The 26,296-nt window shown below is 38.4% G+C and overlaps 1 protein-coding gene across 1 annotated transcript; it reads left to right on the top strand.

Annotated features, from left to right (window-relative positions):
- Positions 1-480: 480 nt before the first annotated feature.
- cygb2 (cytoglobin 2) lies at positions 481-24,602 on the top strand. The gene is made up of 3 exons (XM_056459027.1): positions 481-950; positions 13,728-13,959; positions 23,001-24,602. The coding sequence occupies exons 1-3, from the start codon at positions 670-672 to the stop codon at positions 23,163-23,165; spliced, it is 678 nt and encodes a 225-aa protein (XP_056315002.1). The 5' UTR covers positions 481-669; the 3' UTR covers positions 23,166-24,602.
- The last annotated feature ends 1,694 nt before the right edge of the window (positions 24,603-26,296 follow it).

The following is a 26,296-nucleotide window of genomic DNA, read 5'->3' on the forward strand; positions in this document are numbered from 1 at the left end:
TAATCTTCACTAAATGAACAATGTTAGATGTTATGATTATGTATCTGCATTTTATTTTTTTCTTTGTGCTCATCTCAATTTCCTTGCTTGCTCTCTTCACTGCCTTAGAGCAAAACACCAAACAAACACACATGAACAATTGGAATTTGAAACAATATAGTCCTTCAACTGTTCTGAGATAAATTTTAATAATGAAATTCACATAATTATTATTTTATTTTAATTTCTAATAACCATGTTAATAGTAAGCCATGCCTCGACACACACATACACATAGGGTTTAAATAATTGTTGAATATTTGTGTGTTTCTGCAATCTGTGGCAAAGCAAAGCTTGGAAAGGGCTGATTGGGAGCAAGAATTTTCATGCTCTCCCTCCCCCTCTCAACCAAATACCCCCTCCCTGTCACTCTTCTCTCCAGCTCCCTCCCTCTCCTCCAAACGTTCCATATCTGAAGTCATTACAAATCCAGCAGTTCCAAGCACAGGCAACATCTGTGTTCGAGGGTAGATAGAGACCAAAGCAGCTTGTAAGACAAGGAACAAAAAAGGTGTCGATGAGATTGACAACAGAGACAGAGACAACAGATACATTCATCGGAAAATTGCCAGAAGTGAATTCATCCTGCCTGCATCAGGGAGTGAGGGGCATAGAGTGAGAGGGGGGCGGATGCACACTCTCTACTCTCTTGCCCTGGATTTCTGTTGCCCCCTCCGCCAACTTCGTCAGTCTTCCCCACCACCACAGCCTCTCATTTCACCGTCTGTTCCTGCATCAGGCGCAAGTACCCCGTGGTGTGTCTGTGGCATGCAGAAAGAGAGGGAGGATGAAGAGACGGAGGGGAGGGAGAGACCAGAGCCTCTGACGGATGTGGAGCGGGGCATCATTAAGGATACCTGGGCACGTGTTTATGCGAGTTGTGAGGATGTAGGCGTCACTATACTAATCAGGTGCAGTAATTTACTAAAGAATCATTATGGGTTTTGATTTTATCTTTGCACATCTTGCACTTAGCTAATCTTTGATGTATAGACAATATTTAAATTTATCTATAATTTATTATTAACAACTGCCTAATTTGATTTAGCAGGTATAAATCAAAACTCCAACAGTATTTTATAAGCCTAGAAATAACTGTAGAGTTTCTGATAGTTCTGTTGATTCTGTAGCAGGATATAATGAGGCACGATAATGTAAACGTTAATATTGCATTTTATATATATATATATATATATATATATATATATATATATATATATATATATATATATATAAAGTTTATGCAATGCAATGTTAATGTTTACAATAACATGTGCATCGTTATATCCTGCTTTATATAAATATATTTTCTGGCTGTATTTTGTTCATACACATAAGCAAAAATGCATCACTTTTAAACAGGCTAAATCTACAGGACTCATTAAAATAGAATCCTTTAGGGTTGCCAGGACAACTGTCAGGGATCATTTTGTAATTTCAGGTTACGTGTGTGTGTGTGTGTGTTATCTGTGGATTTCAGCACCCAGTGTTGGCACTCTCTGATGTCTCTCACACTCCTGATGGCCACATATTATTTATTTATTTTTGATTGCTTTCTTGCACCGTCATTATGTATCATTATAGTCAGTCTGTTATACATTAACTTAAGCTTACAAAATTAAACAAACAAAGAAACTAAAATAGGCTGTCTTTAATTTAATTGTAACAGGCTGTGCCTTTTGCTTTGAGTTACCATTTGCACAATTATTTCCTCTCTTAAAGACTTTGATTAACTTTCAAATGTGAATCTCAATGTCTAAGTAAACATTTACACAAATGTCACCGTGTACCTGCATAATTAAAATATATAAATTATTATATTTTTTTACTATTTGTCAAGAGTTAGACAAAACCTTTCATTAGACAAAAACAAATCATTTATTTATAATGGATTTCGATATGTAATGTTAATCCTCTCTGCACTATCTGCTGCATGAGGCATCAGCAAGGGTCCTCCATTTTGTTCGGTCTACCGATATCCACAGGACACTCTAGAAAGTAAGCCCTTTGCTTTTCAACCCTTTGTCAACTGTTTCAACTGTTTTTTGCCATGTTTCTTTTGGTAGTCATGTCGTTATTGGAGATGTTGTTCAGCCATAAGAGAATCAGCCAGTCAATGGCTAGGAAGTATAGGACTGAAGGCAGCCTTGCTCTCTCCAGTGTCCATTAGAAAAGGTTCTGTCAGCTCACTATTGTGGATGACACATCATTCAAAGCTCTTTTATAGTAACTGGATGACACAGACCATTTTGTTTAGAATGCAATATGTGGTAGAATCTTCCAGAGTGATGCATGATGTCAAAGGCTTTTACAAAGTTAATGAACGAGTTATTATTGGCAGAGAAAAACAGACACTTGAAAATAGACCAAACCTTACAATGACATTTTTATTGAGGAGGATGTCTAGGGGCGGCATAGTGGCTCATTGCGTATTTCTGTGTGGAGTTTGCATGTTCTCGTGCTCGTGTGGGTTTCCTCCGGGTGCTCCTGTTTCCCCACAGTCCAAAGACATGTGGTATAGGATGAATTGGGTAAACAAAATTGGCCTTGGTGTATGTGTGCATGTGTAATTGGCGAGAGTGTATGGGCATCTGCTGCGTAAAACATATGCTGAAATAGTTGGTGGTTCATTCCGTTGTGGTGAGCCCTGATTAATAACAGACTAAGCCAAGGGAAAATGAATGAATGGGGATGTCTATATTCTCTTGGGAGAGAGTAGACCTCTTAGCACTCACTATGTCACCTGCAGTGGAGAACAACCTCTCACTAGGAACTGAAGTGGCAGGCACAGCCGGCAAATGTCTAGCCATTTTTGCAATGTGAGGGAATATATACTCATAAACATAAATACTATTTACTCATACACATAAATACTATTGTGTTTCCACCATGCCACTAGATTACCACCATCCATTGACATACTGCTTGCTGTCCTGTATCGTGTCTTGTCTGTGTATGACTTCTGTACAAATGTATCACCTAAAAGCTTTTCCATTGCTGAGTTCTTTTCTTTGGCTCTGTGTCTGCTCCGGTGGGTGTTGGCTCTGTGGCCTGAGCCTGCAGAATAAAATAACATATTATAATTACAAATATTAATATGAAAATATTATTTAAAAGAAAGAACAATTGTTCACATAAAAATATTATTGCTATTTTACCTCTTCAACAGCCACAATCACAGTGGTGTGATCACTGTATGTCTTCTCACGTAGGGCAGGGTTGGATACCTTTAGTAATGCTGGTGTAATAATAAATAAACACGTAGTCCAATTTTGGTTCTTGCAACACATTTCAAAACAAGTTGGCAAAGGAGCAATTTAGGCCAAGCAATCAGGTAAAATGGTTAAATAATGATGTGATTTGAAACAGGTGATGTCAACAGGTGATTGTAACTATGATTTGGTTCAAAAGCAGCATCCAAGAAATATCTAGTCCTTGAGACCTAGACAGAGGATCACCAGTTTGCCAACAAATATGTCAGAAAATGGTTGAAATTTTTTAAAACAATGTTCCTCAAAGAAAGATAGGAAGATATTTAGATATTTCACTTTCAACAGTGCTTAACATAATTAAAACATTCAAGGAATCTGGAGCAATTTCCGTGTATAAAGGATAAGGGCACAAGCCTTAGCTGAACAACTGTGATCTCCAATCCCTCAGGTGGCACTGCATCAAGAATCTTCATTCATTTTTATGCAATATTGCCACATGGACATGGACTATGTTGGCAAACCTTCTTCAAGTACCACAATATGTAGTTACATGCACAAATGTCAGTGAAAACTGTACTGTACCAAGAGGACGTCCTATGTTTACAGTGTCCAGTGTCAACTTCTCTGGGCTCGGAGGCATCTGGGATGGACCATCACACAGTGGAAACGTGTTCTGTGGTCAGATAAATCAGTAATTCAGGTATTTTTGGAGAGAAATGCACGTGTACTCTGGACCAAAGACAAAAAGAATAATCCAGACTGTTACCAGCAACAAGTCCAAAAGCCAGGGTCATGGTATGGGGTTGTGTTAGTGCCCTTGGTAACTTGCACTGTGATGGCACCATTAATGTTCAAAAAGTACATAGAGATTTAGGAGCACAATATGCTGCCTTCTTTTCCAGGGACGCCTATGCATACTTCAACAAGACACATTACAAAGTCCTGACTGTAGAGCAAGAGGATACAGGTACTTGATTGACCTGCCTGCAGTCCCGATCTCTCTCCAACAGAGAATGGGTTTTGAAGCAATTTGAAGAGAAAAATAAAAAGATCTCATACTGTTGCCCACCTTAAGACTTGTTTGCAGGAAGAATGGGACGAAATTACACAATACAAATAAAACACTTCATCACTTGGTGTCTTCAGTCCCTAAAGGTTATTTAAGTGTTGTGAAAAGGAATGGCAACATTACAAAGTGGTAAATGCTTTACTGTTCCAACTTTTAAAAAATGTTTTGCAAGAAGAACCAAAATTGGAATACGTGTTTATTTTGAAAAAACTATGAAAATCATGAAGAATACAATGAAATGCAATAAAATAAAAGTCAAAGTAAAAGTAAAACTTCCTTTTATTCCATAGTGTCCTAACTTTTTCTGATTTGCAGTTGTAGAATTCTGGTTTTTAGAACATGGACACAGGTAGTGAATTTTCAGTGCTCAATAGGGTTGTGACTGTTTTGAGAGGTTTGAGCCCCTGGAGGACCTCCTCTACTATGAGGTTCGAGCCCCTGGAAGACCTACTTTACTACTATCCACATCAGACAAAGTAGCAATGACTTTGATGTTTTTTTCAGTGTTTTTTTTCTGTCAGTGCAGAGTATACTGCTGCCTGATGCTCTAGATAGTGCTCCAACATGTCACATGTGGAGTTACATCTTGTTGTGACATCGTGTATGAGCCTGTGGGTTGAAATCTGTAGCATTTCTTTGTTGGTCTTAAGCACATGAGCTGCTGTTGTACCTTCCTGATTCTTTCAAGAAGACGATCAATCTGTTTCACTGAGATTCCCCTTTGGCATGCTACATTTATAACATGGGCAAAGCAAGATATCTGTGGCCCCAGTCCAGACTCTGTCACTGCATTTACTTGGTTTTTGGCGTTATCTGTGGTGACTGGTATATTGCTACATGCATTGCGCCTCATTAATTTCCACTCAGCTACTGTTTCTGTCAGTATTTGCTCTTATTTTGTGCTTGTGTGAATATTATTGAGGGGGCGTGTCTGTAGCACCGGACTTCGCATCTCCCATCCCACACTGATGTAGTGAGCAGTCACAGTTAAATTGCTTTCTGTAGCTTTTGTCCGCCCATCTGTGGTGTTTGCTATAGAGGATGCATCTAATAAGTCTGCAATGATTTAGTTTTTCATGCTGAATCTTAATGTTGAAGTATGTACGTAGGGGTATTTCATAGCATGGCTCAAGCAGTTTTAGCAGGTTTTTAAAATCTTTGTTTTCCAAAACAAAATATGGCCCTTATATATGCCACGATAAACATCCTGATAGAGTTGGCAATCTCTCGGAATCATGACATTTAGCCTGCTCTGATTCTGGTGGAAATGGCTGCTTACATATAAATGCAGTAGTGAGCAGCTGTTGCTGTGGTTGTTGCAGTTTGCATCCTGTCGGCACACTAGTTGTGTGCTTTAGGTGTATTGCCACTTTCACATGGCTTTCTTATGCCACAGTACATAAACACTGTAACAGTTTCATCTATCATCCTTTTACCATCATAATTATATTTGAAAGTGAAGACAAAATGCTCCCATACATGAGAATTGAATGATGAGGGAGGCTTTTTCAGTACTTTTTTTCTTCCGCTAGCTATTGTTGTTAACTGATTAACATGCCCTGTTCACATGAACATTCTTGATCAGAATGCAATATTGAACAATATTGTTTTTAGATGCAAATATACACCCTTTTGAATGGCTGCTCAGTTGTTGCACTGACAAGTTTTTATCAGATTTACGGTGACTGTACATCTCAACCAAATGTACTCACCAAGGGAGATCATTAACCAAGCCCTTACCATCATGGCCTCCTAATCATCCCCATTCACTGAAATGGTTTTATCACTATCTACATTCCACCTATAGCGGGTTTGTGGTGAGCGCACTGGAACCATTGTCCTGTGGCTGCCATCGCATCATCTAAGTGAATGATGCACACTGGTGTTGGTGTGGAGAGACCCCTAATGACTGTACAATGCTTTGAGTGTACAGTCATACACAATAAATGCACTATATAAATGCATGTTATTTACTTGCGTATAGGGTTGGGTATCGATTGGGGTTATGTCAATACCGGTGCTGAATCGATACATTTAAAACGATACCGGTGCCAAAATGGTGCCTGAACCAATACTTTTGAGCCACAATATTATGGTGGATGACTCTAGAAAAATCTTTATTTGACAAAAACTTTTTAAAAAATAATTTTAGTACAACATTATAATTTAAGTTTAAAGTAAACATCAATTCATATTTTATATATTTGAATTGCAGTAATATATTTCCTTTGATCATTTGTTGGTTAGCATGAATTTAAGATTTGCATTATGAAATTACATTAGCTTACTACTAATTTGTGGAAAGGCTGTCAGCAAAATACTGAACTCCTCTTTTCTAGGGTTAGTTAATCTGTTGGTTAATCTGAATAAGACAATAATATGATCAAGGTGTTTGCATGAGTTGCTTTTTGAATGTTCCTTACATGATCCTGAAATCCTTTATTACATGTTATAGTCAGTGGTAGATTATTAGTAAATTAGTTAGTCAAGCTATTATGTTTAAAAATGTGTCGTAAATAAATCATGTGTTGGAGACGGAAATCAAAAATGAATGAAGGCAAAACTAAGCTGAATATGACTTTTACAAGAGCGTGACTGAAAACTACATTTGATCAATGCGTTACATCTGTTCTTTGGTACTTGCCGACTGTTTGTAAATTAAATACTGCATTTCCTAACGTAAAACTATGTACACTAGATTAATGATTAATAATGGTCTCTGCATAGCCTAGGACTTCCTATATTAAAAGTGTTAAAATTTTACCTGTTATTAGTAATTACCTGTGTCAATTTGGGCGTCAACCTTTGACGAATGCGGGGAACTAGGCTAATGCGCGCAGCACCGTCATGACAGAGAGAGCAAGTGCGCGAGAAAGCAGAGGGAGCTAGTGCCCGAGAGAGTTAGTGCACATGACACCTAGAGCGCGCAGAGAGAGGCCTCAGTCTCTTCGCAGTCTGCCACCTATACGTGATCTCGCTTCTTCATGGGGTTAAATGGAAAGAAAAAAAACTCTGCATTTCGCGACACAGGTGTCTGCGGTTCTTTTAAGGTTTTAAAAAAACACTGTTTACATGGTAGTCTAGCCTCTAAATCAGAGTATTGTCTAAATTGTATTAAAATTAAAATTGGACCATTGGTGTCCATGTACGTACTCATTGAAAGTGCCCGATTATATCAGAGACAGTGCAATCCTCTGCCTTTGAGCCCTCAAATGTGTCATTAAGTTTGACGTGTTTCCCCCTTACACGCAACTATTGTAAAGCATCTGCTTCATGTTGCTGTGTCAGGACCCTTGCTTGTAAAATACGCTTGAGAACGCTTAGTTTAAGCAAATTTGATGAACGCGATCATGCGTGTAGATCTGAAGAGAGCCGCTCTCGCTCCCCGAATGCGCTGTACTGCGTGCATCTGTTCCCTACGCAACAAGAACAAACGCCTGACATCGCCTGTCTGTATTCCTCAAAGTTGTTTAGAATTAAAGGTTTAGAGATGGTGTGACAACGCGTACCTGTATGTGCCTTTGATGCACCCCTTTATGCTTCTTAGGTTCTTGTCGCAGCACCAGTGGCACCGAAATTCATATGCTGATTTGATCCGGTACATACCGGTTACAAAGATACCGGTGCTCCAATGGCACCGGGTTTTGGTACCCAACCCTACTTACGTACTTCATTACTAGTGTAGAATGAAAATGTGGTCAGTGCGTAGGGTTGGGTGGCAAATCTATACTTTCAAATTGGCACTGGCGCCAAAATGATACACACACAGGCCTGTTTACTGTACAATATACATTTTACTGTTGGCATTTTTACTCTCAAATACTAGTCTCAATCCTTTTCTATGCTCATGTACATGTTAATAAAAACAAAATCAAATCAACCACGTCTCTAAATTCCTCAGAACAACAGATAGCACATGGCACAAAAACCACCGCTGGCCTTGGCAGGTACAGTATTAAGCCCAGCTTGCATCATTTGCCTCTCGACTCCATGCACCCAAAACCCTATATTACAAAATTAACAGCACTCTTCACAGCCACAAACTATTCAGGACATTTACTACCCTGTTCTGCCCTCATCCACCACCCCCTTATCAGCTGATTTGAGCTCCTTTTTCACACAAGAAACACTCAAATTAGCAGTCTGCTTCACACCACATCCAACCCAAAACACTAACCCGCCGAGAAGGTAGCAAGGGGGGACAGTTGAACTTTGGTTTGGACCAGGCAATCAAACCAAGTGCGAAAGCATCCCAAGAGACCCATGTCTGCTTGGTCCATGCATCAAGGCCTGCAAGAAGATCCAACAACTACCAACCGCTGCATCAACAGCAGAAGCGTAAATATATCACTTTCCAAACATCTATCAGAGATCTTGGCATTGTGTGTTTCAGTATAATATATTCTAATTAATTAGATGTTTATAACTGATATTCATTAATAACATTTAATAATAACTTCCTCGGTTGTTTATTATTTTAGTAAAGTTTTACCATATCAGACTCTAGCTTGTCTTTAGACAGAGTAGGATAACAGGATTGCATACCAGAGTTATTAATCACAACTCATCAGCTTAATCACCTTCATGATTCATGCCTCAACACATCCATTTATTGTATATGTAGTCATTTTAGTTACTCTTGTTTATTCTTTTGTCATTAAAAACTCATTTATTTCAATTGTGTCTTCCTTGTGTTAATAATACAGTAAAAGGCTCTACAAGTCAGACGATCCAACTATCCTTAAGATTTGGCCAGATATTCAACACCTATACATTTGTAATTGGATATAATCCAATTAACAATATTTAATAGTTAATTAATAGTTAGTTACTGATGTCCTATTTAAAAGGAGGTTTTTATCTGTTATTTACACAGACCTTAAGCGAGGAGTGACGAAATTCTTAATATTAATGTTATTTTTAATATCCGAGACAAACCAAACAAATTATCACTACATTATTTGGTGCCCTACATAAGGCTAAAATATCAATATTAATATCAGTACAAAATTATTTATGTTAATATATGAACATTTTTATAATAATCTTATTTAATTAGTAATTTCAAAACAATATTGTTGGACATAGCAGAGTGCTCATTTGGTAATGGCACAGCTAATCAGATGTGTTTTAAGTCTTGGTTTGAATGTGTCTAATATTCACAATTATCATTTTTGGAAGCTGATTCCAAAGTTCTTACGGTATGAAGACTTTATTAAAGACAATGAATAGTACAGTTCCTCAGCATCGATGTTAACCTGTCATCTTCAAGTAACCTAACCCACGGTACTGTCTGTGAGAAAGGACTTATACTAGCAACAAACAAACTATTCTGCGTTTATGAGAATCAGCAGGACCCTCTTATCAGATGTTTCAGCTGTTGTTTTGCTTATATCCATTGAGAATTGTAGTAAATTAAGCTCATAAAATAAAGAATATTAATAATTAATAATAACAAGTTTTTATTTAATTATGAATATTTGGGTTTCATTTATTGTTATTGGTAGCTAAACTAAAATTAAATTGAACTGCTCGTCTGTTGGAGCTTACAATTTATTTGTCTATAAATTCAATTCAATAAATAAATATAAATTCAATAAATTTTTTCTGGAAAAATAAATAATCTTACTACATTAACGGATTAGTACAACCTGTTGCTGTGTCTTCAAAAATTCAAAAACTTGTTCTGTGTGTAAAAACAAGCATCCGTGTGGGCTAGAGGAGCCAGTACAGGAGAGAGGGTTCAAGAGGAGTAAGGGTAAGTGTAAAAAGAGCAAAAAGCTATAAGGGCGAGTGAACTGGTTATGCCTTCTCAAATAAGATTGCCTTTTCGCCAGTTTTACAGCCCATTGTTCAAGACTTGTGATTTACATATGCTTGGTGAGTAGTGGTCAGAGAGAAATGTTAAAGATTTTATAATCAACATGTGTTACAATTACCAAAATACAATGCATACAGTTGATATCTAAACCACATTAGCTGTGCATACATGCCAAACACTTCTGTGATGTTGTTTGAATGTAAGATGTAAAGCAATACTTCTAAGGGCTTTAATACAAAGAAGATTGACATACCACCAGTAAATCATCAATAAACTCTGTTTAGCACAGACGTAGCAGTCTACCTAGGTCACAAAGACATGAACACACTCACAACAACATTACATACATTCTAGGATATTGTAATTGCTAGTTTAGAAAGGTCCAGTTCTTTTTCACATGTAAGTGTGAAAGGCTTTGAGGCTTGCCTATCAAGATGGTTTGCTTGGTAACTCTAAGGGTGCACTCACACTATGCTATCCGAATCGTGCCCAGGCATGTTTTCCGAATCGTTTGACATGTGTGAGTGCTCTGAATCGGGCTCAGGCGCGGTTCAGTTGCCCAGCCCTGCCCCAGTTGGAAGAGGTGTGCCAGAGCGCGGTTCACTTGGGCTTTGGCGCGGTACGCTTGTGTGTGAGTGCAAAATCCGCCCGAAACTAAAATCGAGACATGACATTTAAGGGACTGTTTCATATGCGTTTATTAATCATTCTTACTGTTCAATGAATGCAAAATGTCGTCGTTTATTAAAGACGCAAACCTCTCACTGCATGAAAGCTCTGCACCTACAGCAAACCTCCTAATTCCTGCAGCATGAAGACTTTGTTTGTTTATGAGTGTCAAAAGTGGCTGATCTGTTCGGTGAAATATTTGATTGCGTCGCTTCATATCAAATGACTTAAACAACAATATAACTGAAGAAATTTTAAATTGGATGTAGATGTTAAGCCCAATTGGATTTTGCTATACAAAACCACCATTGAATAAACAAATTGGTGGCCTGCAGGGGAAACTTTTACATGGTATCATTGTTAATGCTTTTATTTCTGTACTGAATCAGATGTACATGAGCAATGCTCTTTCTGTTCTAATAGAGAAACAGTCCATGTTTTTTATGCACTGTTCCAGACTGCACTGCACTTTATGCAGTTACTATTTGATGTTTTTAAAGATTTTTTATTTATTTTGTGAAGATTTCAATTCACAAATTTTTATTCTTGGTGTTAAATACTCCAAAAGACATCAGAGGAAGTGTGAATTATTGAATTTCATTCTTAGGGAAAGCAAGATGGCTATTTACTTTACTAGAAAGAAGACAGAATCAATATTTTAATATGGTCTCTTTAGTTAAGTCAAGGTTGTTGATTTATTTTAAGTTTTATTAAAGTGCATGTTGTTTAGAAATGTTCAAGGATATTTGGAATACTGAAGGTGTTTTATGTTCTGTTACTGTTGGCAAACTATTTCACAAATTTTATTTTATTTTACGTTAGTTTGATTTAAAAATAACAAATCTCTCTCTTTTCTCTCTGCACCTGCCTCTCATTTTCCCTGCTGTGACTTAATGACATACTTCTCACCAGAGCCACTTCAGCTCTGCACTGCATTCATACACCACACTGGCATTCATTCCCCAAATTTCTCTTTTCAATTCTCTTCATTCATTCTAATCTGTCTTTCAATCTATCATGTTCCATAATTTGCATTTATTGGCTTGTGCCTATCTAATTTATGCAGCCTGTGCTCTCTGGATTTTAAAGGCATAAAGGCACTCAGATGCCAAGTGTACCCATGAGCAAAATGTTCACAAAGAGTCATGGTTTTTTAGAATCATAAGCCTTATGCCATTTGTATACTTGCATTGCAATTAGTCTTGTGCAGCCAGACCTCTGACTGATGGCTGAAGATCTAGGAACTATAGGCGCTTTAAATAGTCAAGGACCAGCCCACTATGTTATATGACTGAAAGGTTAACCAACCAATCACGTTTCATTTTGTGCCATGTCATGTTTGTCATCCTAAATCCCCACTCAACAACACTGAAGTTGGTAACAACTCTATAGTGATGGACGAATCTGCAAGTAAAACAGGTTTAACACAAGCATCAACCTGGTGCTCTTGATTTTACTTTAGTGTTTACAAAGTTTTTGGAATCATAGAAGGGTTTCAGTAAATTCACATGGCACACTCTTGTAAGAGTGAAAATTATTATATGCATTTGTTTATATAGCAAAACATGTCTTTTTCACCAAGAAGGTTCATACAGATTCCAAAGGCAGATACTGATTAGATCAGGGCCTGGTTAATGTGTGGACTTTGGGGGCTTTATAATGTGGTCACATGTTGATTGGTCAGTTTGTATGTCTCAGTATTTGGGCTTTGGTTGTATGGTCAAGAAAGATACAAAATAAACTCTTGGTAAACTTTGCTCTCTCTCTCTCTCTCTCTCTCTCTCTCTCAGGTAACTTTATTTTACATTTAAGCTGGGTACAATTATTATCATATGTTTTTATCATTTCATGTTTTATCATTTTATACAATTATTTTGTATAACCCACTATGTTATATGACTGAAAGGTTAACCAACCGATCACGTTTCATTTTATACCATGTCATGTTTAGGGGCATGGAAATGTCCTTAGAATAACAGCCTATCATACAACCATGATGCATCAATATTCTAAATGATCTGTTAGCAAAAATATAAGAAATTATCAGGACATGTTTATAGACTTTGTACTTAGATTCATTCATTATTTTTTTGAAGATAAAGATCAGAGAACATGAAGATAGATAACAATTAATAAAAACAAATCTAATACAAAAACGGCTACTGTTTTGAAGTCTTTCTCTTTTTTGACCAAAATGTTACAATATTTGATGGTTTTCACTGCCATAAAAAGAATTAAATAAAAACAATAATATTTGCATATGCGTGTTTGAAGCTTTAATGCAGGAAGAGAAGTGACGAAAGTGAGTGGGGCGGAGGTGTCGCGGATGACAGTGAAGAGGGTTGGGGAGTCGCAGAAGAAAGCGAAAGTGAACAGTTATACTAAATATTATACTATTAGATTATTAGTTGTGGGGATGGGAGGGCTAGTGCTGGACAGTAAAAGTGCTTTTCTAGTGCCATATATTGTCTGTATATTTTATTTAAATCACACATGCAGACCTGCAGACCACTTATCTGCACCCCTGTCTATAGAAATTTTATCCTATCCACAACTATCGCTTTACCATGAAACATTGAAAAAAGACAAGACAGACAAATGTCCAGGCATCCTTGCTAAAATGCTTTTAATTGATACCGGCAATCAAATTGATGATGCTCTTCAAGGACAGATGGAGTACTTACTCAAGGTTGTTCAAACAAATTATTACAACATTATTATAAACTGTAAATGAAACATCATGAAAATTCAATTTTATTTATTTATTTATTTTTTTTGATGAGGAGTAAGTTGTGCTGCTGTTAGATAAGAATACTCATACATTTTTATTGAAATGCTCACATGGAATCTCACTAAACATTTCTTTCAATACTACATATTAGCTTTTTTTCAGTTATGTTGTTTCTGTCTTTTACAGATTCTTTGTTAACTTCCCCTCAGCAAAGCAGTATTTCAGTCAGTTCCAGGATATGGAGGATCCGGAGGAGATGGAGAAAAGCTCTCAGCTGAGAAAACATGCCCGACGTGTCATGAACGCCATTAACACAGTTGTGGAGAACCTACATGACCCAGAGAAAGTATCATCTGTGCTGGTACTGGTGGGAAAAGCACATGCCTTCAAATACAAAGTGGAACCAATATACTTCAAAGTAAGCATGATAATTTTAAAGCCCATTTGAGCCCAAACTTTTCTCAATAGTTTCATTAATGTAGCCCTGTTTATAGTGTCCTGTATAAATGTTTTGCATTTATTTTACATTTGTTTAAAGGAAAATTGTATTTGAATATGTGCCGGTGAGCTGTAGAAAAGCAGCCTTGTAAAAATTAATGTAAAATTTAAATGTGTGTGTGTGTGTAAGACAATGTATATATATATATATATATATATATATATATATATATATATATATATATATATATATATAAATTTACTACAAATATTAAAATGAATTATATCAAAAATAATAAAACAACTTCAATTTCTCTGCACAGTAAAATCCCCAGAGTAGAGTATTTGGCCCCTCACTACACAGTTACAGCAGTCAAAGAAATAAATAAGTCAAAGAGTCAGTCAAAAGTAAATACTGCTCTCCACATTATTATCAGTAATTTCACTACTTTTGTACACAAATAGTCAAACAGGTTTGCAATAAGTGAAGCTGCTGATGCTGTTTGTGGAGTTGTATAATGATCCTGATGAGCTGAGATTATGAGAGATTTAAAGAGTTCAAATTAGGCCTTGTCCACACATACTCAAGTATTTTTGTAAACAAAAAAGTTTTTCCTCCATTTTCTAAAGAACACAGACACGGAGCTTTTGAAAATCTTCACCTTGACAGGAGTTTTCAAAAATCTAAGTTTCAGCGACCTGATTTGTGTGAACAAACAGCCAAACCGTGTATAGAAAAGGTTGCAATTTTGCTGCAATTATAGTTGCAATTATAGTAGGGCTTTGACAAAGTATACAAAAACTATAAATCTCTTTAAAGAACCATTTTGTTTGGATGAATCTAGAGACCTTCATGATTATTTTGCTATATATTTGTGAACAAAAAAAGTAATATGAAAAATTTATGAGGGTTTGCCTCCATTTCACATTCTGGAAATAGAGGTTGGAAGTTAAAAACCTCAGGCAACAGGAAGGAAATCAATTCTTTTTTTGTACTATTTTTCTCCATTCATTATCCATTGAGCAATGAATACCAAATCATATGCCCCTGAGAAGGGATGGATATAGGAGAGACACTATTGGGAAAGTTAATGGAAAGCGCCACAGCAGCTGAGCCCATCACGTGCTTTGGTGAGAAGTTTGTGTGAGCGCACAATGTCACCAAGCGCTCAACCATACAACGTCCCCAAGCTCTTTTAATTACCAGATAATGGGAATAATTAGAATTCGGGGTTGTATAATATCTTTTACCAAGCTAACTGAAGTCTAGGGATTTTAGAAAAACAGCAGGCCATTGGGAAAGCGTGCCAGTTCTAAGGGGATGGACGCTGCGGAGGCCACCACTTACAGGTTTATTGCTTGTTCTAAAGGGGGTGGTAGGAACCTTGGGCATGTAGCTGGCAACCAGGGATAAGAACGTCTATTTCCGAGGGGGAGCAATCTTGGAGCTGTGGGAAAAACTTTCTCAGCAAGGAACAGCCAGCGACCCGGCTGGGGAGCAGTTCTTCCGAGCCCACTAAGAGATGACCTGCTCCATTGCGCATGGCTGATCGCTCACCAACGAGGACTCCTGGGTAAAGTCCCTGACAGTGTCGTCAACAGTGTTGGGCAAGCTACTTGAAAAATATAGTGAGCTAAGCTATTAGCTACTCTACTTAAAATGTAGCTTAACTACACTAAAAGCTACCCCCTGGGAAATGTAGCAAGCTAAGCTAAAAGCTACATGGCAAAAGTAGCTTAGCTACATCTAAGCTATTTTTGCAATTTTTATTTTTAAATTGAGCCAAGTCAATCATATCTTAATGATCAATAAAACTGTCATTGAAACATATAAGGCATAATTCAGCTCAATTATTTACTGTAAATAATATGCTGTACTAAACAAACAAATTATAGTATATAACAGCTAAAACAAAAAAATCCAATAAAAGCAGGTGTTACACATTTAAAATACTATAGTAATTTATAGTAAAGGGAAATATTTTGACATAAGCATTATGCATATTGTAACTATATTTACAACTCTTCATTGATAAATTACACTACATATTGCATTCATTTATAGTAGTACTTACTATAAATTACTAAAGTAATTTTGAGCACAGCATCAGAAATTAAGTTATTACATCTTAACATGTACTTCCCGAGGTATGGTCACAAAAAAAATCCTGCTTCAGAAATAACTCCTCTCCCTCAGTCATCTGATTGGCTAATTAGGTTGGCGACGTCACCGACCAGAGGTGGCAGTAACGCACCAAAAAGTTTGTTGTCAACCACCATAAAACAGGAAAAAGAAGAAATCATCATGCTCGCCATTAGATGGATTTACTTTCATCGGCTAGACACCGGCCTCACAGCCCTGTGAATGTCAGTGCCGTCACTTATTAATCTGTGATTGGTAAATGTAGCTTTGTGGATGCTACTGCGCTACTTGACTAATAAAATAGCTTCGCTACTGATTTGATTTAGAAAGTAACAACGCTACCGCTACGCTACTGAGAAATGTAGTTCAGCTAGTAGCATCACTACTTGTAGCGACGCTACTGCCCAACACTGGTCATCAAATAGGTCTGCCTGGGATATGGGTCAAGAAAGTGCTAACAAAGTGAAAACATCTACCAGGGTAAGCCAAGGGTGGTGTTTCCAGACCAATGTGTCCCCAGGGCACAGGCAGCTGGCTTCAAGGTCATGAGGACATAGTCAGCCACTGTGCAGAGCTTATGACCAGCACTTCTGGTGATATCGTGGTGCAGGGCAGAATTACATGGCCTGTAGCGATGTGTGTTCTGGCCGTGAGAGACACAGATAACCCACCTGCCTTAGACGAGGACCTCAGCTTACCTCTCCAGGTGGCGCGCCCACCGCCTGAGGAACAGCTTTGTTCCCACTGGCTGCCAAGACATCAAGGGAGATGAAGGTGGAAGTGCACAAGTACCAGGCAGAGAAAAATGCCCTCTATGCCTGTGTGTGCTCACAAGAAGAAGGGGACGATTATTTTTATATCAGCCCACACATCACACCCCTCTAGTCGGTTCAGTGGTGAGACTGAAAACATGCCACCTCCAGCCCCACCACTGAAGCAGCTTGGGAAGCACAGCCATAATATCCAACTCGAGAACTGTGACCATGGATTGCACCATGATTGATGATCCTCCAATGTCGCAATGAGTGTCTGATGAGTGTCATCAAGCGTAGGTGCAGCCATTCGAGGGATGAATCATCACAACCAAGAAGCTTGAAGCTCAAAGCTTAGAGCCACATGTGATTGGAACAAGCTGGTGCTCCAAGCCCTGTTCATCACTGCCTGTCACTCTGCACTGCAGGAAATCATCTCTTGTACTGTGTTTATTGACTCTGGTCCTGAGGGTAATTTTATGGAGGAAGCCTGGGAACTTAACCATAAGACTCTCGACCACCCTGTCACCTTATGTACACTTGATCTTGGGGGCCTCTCACCAGGATTGTACAAAGCATGTCCCCTGTGTGTCTCACCATCTTAGGCAAACACAAAGAAACCATAAATTTTTATTTGTTTAATTTTCCCTCAGTCCCCACAGTCTTGGGTCTGCATAACTCACATATAGACTGGTCCAAAGGGACTATAATGTTATGGAGCTTATCTTGTCATGTTAAATGTCTTGTGTCTGCACTGTTGTTCCCAGGCTGCTTCTCTTCCTCACCATTGACATATGATTGTTGTATTTGCCTTATTCTGGTGAGCACTCCTCCCTGTGGTAAGCTCTTTTCCTTATCTGCTCCTGAAGGCGCTTTAGAAATATCTTGCCGAATCACCTGCTACGGACACTATTGTTTAGTCAATCTCCACTGACGGTGCTGTTTTTTTTTTTTTTTGTTAAAAAGAAGGACAGGTCTTTATGTCCCTGCATCAATTATTGAGGGCTTAACAGCATTACTATAAAGAACAATTATCCTTTACCACTCATGTCTTCCACTTTCGAGATACTGCAGGGAGCCAAAGTTTTTCCTAAACTAGAACTGCGCAGTGCTTATCACTTGTTGTGCATAAGGGAAGGTAACGAGTGAAAAATGTGTTTAACACCCCACTCAGCCACTTTGAATATCAGGTTCTTCCCTTTGGACTGGTCAATGCTCCGGTCTGGTCTTCCAAGCGCTGGTAAACAATGTCCTAGGGCACATGCTTAATATTTTTGTTTACCTTGATGATATCCTTATTTTTTTCCCCATCTCTGCCGATCCACGTCCACCATGTATGCCGCGTTCTCCATCACCTGCTGGACGTTTTTGGGTTCAGTTATTTCAGCAAAGGGTATCAGTATGGGTCGCACAGTAATTGAATGGCTAGTTCCTGATTCTCATCTGGCACTTCAAAATTCCTGGGATTTGCTCATTTTTATGGCCATTTTATTCATAATGTTACTCAGGGTCCGCTCAATGTCTTAATGTCTACAAAGATTCGTTTTTCATGGTCCCAGACTGCCCAGGTGGCTTTTGATCGTTTAGAGGAATTATTTACCACCGGCCATATTCTTGTTATTCTCGATCAGTAAATTTATCCTATAAGTAGATGTGACTAGTGTGGGTGTCACGACTGGACACATGAGGGTTATATATAAACCAGTATTTATTCACAAAGTCATTAAATGAAGTTAAGATGGAGTTCAGAGAGAGTTCGTTGTAAACAAGGAAGTGCTTAAGCAGCATGGAGTTCATTACAGACACACTAAACTTATCCGTGGAGACGATAAACACTGAATGCACTAGAACACATAGACTGAGGAAACACAGGAGGGAATCGAGACGCTGGAGTAAGAGAAACGCTGGGAATGGATAGGGTGACTCTTATGGATGTAATGATCAGGACCGACAGAGGTGGAGTGAGCGGAGGTGCGTTATAAAGTGTGTGTGTGTGTGTGGCCCTGGTTGGCCCAGCGTCTTGAATCTACTGTCTCCCTGACTGGTTCCAGGGGGCTCTGTAGTGGGAGAAAAACAAGGCTTTAGAAGTGAGACATGGAACGTGGGGTGAATTCTGTACCTGGGTGAAAGTTGGAGCTGATACGTGACGTCGTTGATCTGCCTCAGGATCTTAAAGGGACCCATATAGTGGGGACTCAGCTTTTAGCAGAGGAGACAGAGTCGAAGATCTCGCATGGACGTCGGATCTTCAGGCATCTGCAAACCTTTTGTTGTGTCTTACCGCTCTTGGAGTTGGATATGAACTGAGTCCCACACTCTCTCGCTCACCCGGAACCAGTAGTCCACAGCTGGAACTTCTGTGGTTGATAACCGAGTATGCACTGAAATGGTGTGAATCTGGTTGACTCTTGACGGAGGGAGTTCTGTGCATACTCGGCACAGGGAAGAAAATGACTCCAGTTGAACTGGTCCTCTTGGCAGTACGACTGGAGGTAGTTGCGAATTCCTGGATCTTACGCTCAGCCTGGCCATTCGTCTAGGGTTGGTAACTTGAGCAATGGTTGACAGACACATCAAGAAGTTTAAAGAATGCCTTCCAGATATGGGAGATGAATTGAGGACCCCAGTGCGAGAGTATCTCCTCGAGAATCCCAAAGTTTCTAAACACATGCTGGAACAGTCTTTCATCTGTGTCCAAGGCGGTGGGTAGACTCTTGAGAGGAATTAAATGACACGCCTTTGAGAAGCGATCTACCACCACCAGGACACATGTATTACCATCAGAGTTAGGAAGCTCAGTGACAAAATTCTCCCCTATGTGGGACCAGGGCCTCCGGGGAACAGGAAAGGGCATCAGTTTTACCTTTTGGGCACTCCGGTGGAGCGGGTTCCTGTAGAGTGGCGACACGGATCTCCTCCTCCAAGGTCCATCTGATAGGACTGACGTTTAGGGCTGGAGGGATACTATGTTGAAGTTCTGAACATGTTCAGCCTTGCCATTCTTAGAACCAGGTCTGTACATAATGGAGTAGTTGAAACGGCCCCTACTCCTGTGGCAGAGGCATTCACCTCTACGATAAAGGGGCGCTGTGGATCTGAATGTTGCAGGAAAGGGGCTGAACCAAAAGTATCCTTTAACTTCTCTAAGGCTTTATGGGAAGACTGATTCCATACTAGGGACTTGGGTTTACCGTGAAGGAGGGAGGTCAAAGGAACAAAAAGAGCGCTGTAGTTATGGATAAATCGTCAAAAGTTTGCGAAGCCCAGGAAACGTTGGAGATCCTTCAGTGAGTGGGGTTGTTGCCATTCTCTGATGACCTTTACCTTACCCTGGTCCATCTGGATGCTATCAGCAGAGATGATATAGCCCAATAACTCTGGTAGCAGATGAGGATGCTGTTAACGTATACAATCACAAACTTGAGGAGGAAAACTCTGAATACTTCATTCACAAAGGTTTGGAAGATGGCAGGTGAGATGGAAAGGTCATAGGGCATTACCCGGTACACGTAGTGGCCAGCAGGTGTAATGAAGGCTGTCTTCCATTCATCTCCAGCTCGAATACCCACGAGATTGTATGCACTCCTCAAATCCAACTTACTGAAAAAGTGGGCTCCGTGCAGTTCTTCAAGGGCTACTGGGACCAGGGGGAGTGGATAGGACTGAGGAATGAGTTGAGAATTCACTGCTCAGTACTAAGTGCAGGGCCGGAGACCTCCATCCTTCTTACCCACGAAGAAGAAGCTCAAAGCTGCCAGTGAGGTGGGTGGTTGGATAAATCCATAATGGAGCATCTCAGACACATAATCCTCCAACGCCTTGCGCTCCAGGATGGACAACGGGTAGATCTTTCCTTTTGGTAGTTTAGCACCATGCAGCCGGTTGATGGCACAGTCCTATGTCCGATGTTGTGGTACCTTGTGGCTGACTGCTACTGAACACATCCTGGAACGTAGCTGAGGTGGGACCTTCTGGGCAATGGAGACTTTGGTATCGCTGAAGAAATGGGGAGTTTCACTGGAATCATAAAGTTCTCAAGACATTCCTTACTCCACTGGTCATGCAGCACTGGGAGCAAACTGGTGAGTGGTTTTGGGACTGTAACAGGTGGCTAGTCATTGAGCTACTCGGGTGGTGTGTTGGAGGATATTTTCTAATCTGATAGTATCATCTTATATCACCATAGTAGACCTGAGGTTGGCATTTAACTCTTGTCGAAAAGCACCAATGAGGGCCTTAAAACCAGTCTGCGTTCCCCAGTGATGGTCAATGAAAGGCAGCTGCTTTTGTAATCTTTGAACTTAATAAACAAGCATTTTTGGCATTATCTGTTCAGTGTTTTCTGTCCAGCCTTGACACAGACTTCAACAGAGTGTAAAACTCATGATGGTTCTTTGGATCTCATCTATTAAATCTGATCTTTATTTTGTATTTTCTATTGGATTCAAGTCAGGTGATTGGCTGGGCCATTCTACAGCTGGATTTTCATTCTCCGAAACCATTTGAGAGTTTCCTTGGCTGTTTTGTCTTGCTGTCTGATCTTCATCATCCTGGTAAAGTAGTTAATATTAATTTACAATGGACAAAGGGCAGAGATTTGCTTTCTAAGAGATTTCAGCTTCTGTCTGAACTTTCACTGCCTTTCTACACCTCCCTTTCTTTTCGTCTTCAATAGTTTTTCCCTGTGTCATTTAATTTTATTAAACATAATTTGTAAACTAATTAGTTTTGTTTTTCTTTGCAAATGTGGATTTCTTTGTTACCAACATCCAGTGAAAACCTCAAGTCAACAGCATCTTTGGAAATATGTTTTCTTAAAAAAATTGGTGATGTGTTCAATACTTATTTCCCGGGTCCCGGAAATAAGCACCCGGACATCCCTTTTAGACAGCTTTCTCTTTCATCCAGTTACTCCTGTTGAATGTGATTCGTCCTTCTTGGTTGTATGCTGACATTACCCTGGATAATGTGACTCTTGACGTAACACAATGACTTTCTGTCTGTCACAGATGTGCCAGCTAGACCCACACCAATAATCTGTCCTCTTTTTAACTTTATGTCAACCACAATGTTGTGTTCATTGCTATTTTTAAAGCAAAACTGTGTCATTACTTTGATAATTAAACTTCAAATTCTGTTCTTACGGTGGAATGCACAATCAATGAAGTTTTGCCACCAGGTACCTGACCGAAATATGTAATCCCACAGAATGGATACCTACTGCATCTTTCTCTCCAGTACATGTTTTTCTTCCTCTTTATTTTCAACAGGTAGTATTTTGTCATGATCAGCTACAGAACGGAAAAGCTTCTTTTGATGCAAAAGTATGAAATAAATAGAATAATGAAAAATAAAACTTAATTAGGACACTAATTGTAAACGGTGTATTAAACTTTCAAAGGGTAAGCCCAAACATCTCCTAAAAAAAAAAAAACTGTAATCGTGCATAGATTCAGTAAACTTCAACACTGCATTCTATTTTACTGGAAATCTTAGCATTGTGTCCATCCATAACAGTGGGTGCAGTGGACAACTGTTCAATCTTATGTGTATGCATAGAGAAGAGACTCAAACTGAAATGTGTGTGCACGAGATGAAACAGAATCTTAAATTTCAATTTTCTATGTAAACATGGATGATAGACGTACGTGATCATTATACACTCATGTCTTTTGCAGCACCTCGCACATGAATACACAATTCCTTCATGTTGCCCCAACACGAATCGATTAAGTAAGGACTGAAGTGGACTGAATATAAAACAGTTAAGTTGTCCCAAAAAATACTCAATAGTGTTGTTTCAGTTCATTAAAAAAAAAAAAAAAAAAAAAAAAATATATATATATATATATATATATATATATATATATATATATATATATATTTGCAAGGGTGCAACCTCAGTGACAGATTTTGTCAAAATTTTCTTCATTCAGAATAAAGATAAAATCTCACCAATAAAAATAAATTAAAACATTAAGATAAATTTTGCTAATTAGTGAACACCTTTGTATTTATTTACCAATAGGCACTGTAAACCAGGAGAAAGTTGCTGCTTATTTACTAAACCAATATCAATCTGTTTAGGCTCTCTTTTAACATTTAACTTTTTTCTTTTGACAACAGATCTTAAGTGGGGTTATTCTGGAGATACTTGGAGAGGAGTTTGGAGAGTGCTTTACACCAGAGGTACAGACTTCCTGGTCCAAACTGATGGCAGCATTGTACTGGCATATCACGGGGGCCTATACTGAGGTGGGGTGGGTGAAACTATCCAGCTCAGCAGTCTGAGAAGGCCTGGCACATGTGATCAATGTGATCAAAATATTTGGCTAGCTAAACAATTGATGTAAGATGAAAAGGTAAAAGAAAATAATTCAGAAAGAAGTGAGGCTGAAATCTGTTCATTATAAAATGTGTCATTCTCTTGTACCCTGTTTTATACATAATAATTCAGTATAAAGTATGTACTAACTTTTAAGATGTTGTCTGTGCCATGTATAATGTGCCATTGTGTCTTTTAAGGTTAGTATTGTGTACTTAATCTTAACTCTATAGCCTACAAGTATAAGTTGGGATTATTTGAATACAAATAAAATGTTGAAGATTGATTCACTAACATAAATCACAAACACACGTAAAGGGTAGCATCTCAAAGAAGACAATAATGCATCTATGAATATATAGTAGACAGTAAAGATGATTCATTGTTTATCTGGGTCTTTATGCAGGTTAAGTTGGCTCATCTCACCTGTCAGCTTCCACGTCCTCAGGTAGTTCACTGGTTATTGTCATGTCACATCAAAGTCAAAGTCAGCTTTATTGTCAACTCAACCACATGTACAGGACATATAGAGAATCGAAATTACGTTATTCTCAGACTCTAGGTGCCTAACATATAATATTAATACAAAGAGTAGAGTATAACATATTCATAAACTAAAATTTTGCAGGCTGTCCCAGTCCTATAACAGAAAATAATTGTTTAATATCGGCATTATGATTGGCCAGATCACCTGCGAAGGGACAATTTTTCAACCACAAAATTATTGAAGATAAGCACACATAAAAACAACACCACTCTTCACCATGTCAACTTGCATGTGCTAAAGTTAGTTTGGAAAGACAAAGTTCTGAAAGAATGATTTATAGATTTATGTAACCAAATTTTAATTGGATAGGAAAAATGGTAAGGGACTGTACCCACACAAAGTGATTCTACTATGCTGCTTGCACAAACAACTTTAGTCATCCAAACTCTTGGCAAAGCTTAAGAACACTATTTCCAAAGTCATAAATGGAGGTGGGCCAGTCTTGCTATAGGGATGCTTTGTGTTAGCAGAAAGATAAAATCTTAGGGATTTGTATAGGGAAGTATCAGAGCATAGTTTAATTTGAAAATATATAATTATACAATAAAAAAAATACAATTCCTAATAACTCCTGTAAATCCGGGCAAACAAAGAATGTTAAACTTGTCCCTTAATTTATCCCATAGATGTGTGTTTGTATAAATTGCCTAAGCAGATGAATCACATATTTCAGTATTAATCACCTAACATTGATGTTCTGTGGTAAATGTTATATTTTTGTAATTATTACTGATTTTGTACAAAGTATGGCATCTCATGTATCGATACTGACTGTGTGATTTGTTTCCTTTTGGTTCATAATATTTAATTTGGAGGGGTTGTACAACATTAATACAAACTAAAATGAAGATGTTACTGTGATTATAATAAATATTCTCTACAAGCATGTGTTGCAAGCATGTGTCTTTTAATTTAGGTGTGTTCAACTTCATGCAGTGCTGTGGAGAGCAGTTGAATTATGTCTTGAAGTGGTACAGTCTGGTTGGAACTTTTGTCTGACTTGAGACACTACAGATGCCATATCACTATCGCGTGTAGCAACAATGTAGAGTAAGAGCACTCCGAGAACAACCAGTGAACTCAGCCGGTGCAGCTTGTGAAGAGTGACCGCAGGTGCTGCGATTATGACACTGCTAATACGTCATTGGCTGGATTCACCGCATGACAACAACCACGTGTGTTTCAGGTTTATTAATCGACAACATTAGTCTCATGGTCAAATATGGACTTTAAGCAGACAAATGTGCTTTTATGCCATTTTAATCTTATTATGGTTTTACATTATATGCTCTAGTTTTTTTTGGTAACGCTTTATTTTACAACCCTCAAAGTACCGCGTAAGTACAGTGAAATAACGTTGTACTTTTCTGAACATATGTGTAGGTATAAGGAAACAAACTGTAATGCTTGGGTAATAAGGGGGTCACAACCAGATATGCAACACACAAAATACAGCGCAAGTATATTGAATTTACAGTGTACTTTTCTATAAATTGCAAAGGAACAAACTGTAATGTTAGGGTAATAAGGGGGTAACAATAAGATGCTCAACACAAAGTACCGTGTAAATATATTGAATTTATGATCTACTTTTCTTTAAGTATTGTATACATATAAAGAATTATGCAAGGGTGGTGACAACCTGATGCAACCTGCGAACACCTGCGTAAGTACATTAAAAAAAGTACTCTTATTCATTGCTTGTGTTTTATATGGGGTGTTTAATAATTAAAAGGTTTACAACCTGTGAAATTATGAAACCTTATTGTATACTGTATGTACTTTAAATCTGCAATTCAATATAAAAATATATTTCCATACACTACTTACTTTATGAATGTCTACTCGTCGATCTCACCGCCAGCAATGTCTTAACATCACTATCATTAAATAACTTTGCATAATATAGGCCTACCGTCAGGGTTCAATGTGGATTAAAACAGGCTAACATCTTTACTGCTGTTTTTAGAGGGGGTGGGGGGTGACCAACTGTTGCATTTCAGTGAATGTATAGCTGATGTTTTATAGAAAAAATGTAGTAATTTGGTCTTCAATCAATTAAAACTGCTGCTGTAGTTTTCTCTGTTCTTACTGTTCAAATATACACTTGTGCGTTGAAATCCAGCTTCTTCCCTCCTTGTTCCCTGTAAAGGGTAAATACAGTATTTGTTCCCCCCTTGTTCCCTGTAGTTAAAGGGTAAATACAGCACAACATACATCAGTTTCTGTGAGGAGTAATGCATCCCTACCAGGACCTACTTACCATTTAACAATGATAAACTATGGTTCACACCAAAACTCAAACAGCTTCGTCAGGCCATAGAAGATGCTTACAGGATTGGGGACAGAATCTTGAACAATCAGGCCAGGAACACACTGACAAAGGAGATTGGTGTGGCTAAGAAGAACTTTACCAAAAAGCTGCAAAACCAGTTTTCTGCCAACGACCCTGCATCAGTGTGGAGAGGCTTGAAGGATTTTACTAACTACAAGACACCGCCCCTCAGCATCGACAGCAATAAACATCTTGCAAACGAGCTGAATATGTTC

This window comes from Danio aesculapii, chromosome 6 (genome assembly GCF_903798145.1).
Source record: "Danio aesculapii chromosome 6, fDanAes4.1, whole genome shotgun sequence".
Taxonomy (NCBI): Eukaryota; Metazoa; Chordata; class Actinopteri; order Cypriniformes; family Danionidae; genus Danio; species Danio aesculapii.

Excerpts from the sequence above, each read along its gene's own strand:
- cygb2 (XM_056459027.1), top strand. The coding sequence starts at position 670 with ATGCACACTCTCTACTCTCTTGCCCTGGATTTCTGTTGCCCCCTCCGC. Across the intron at positions 951-13,727 it reads GGCGTCACTATACTAATCAG|ATTCTTTGTTAACTTCCCCT; the intron begins GTGCAGTAATTT and ends TGTCTTTTACAG. Across the intron at positions 13,960-23,000 it reads TGGAACCAATATACTTCAAA|ATCTTAAGTGGGGTTATTCT; the intron begins GTAAGCATGATA and ends TTTTGACAACAG.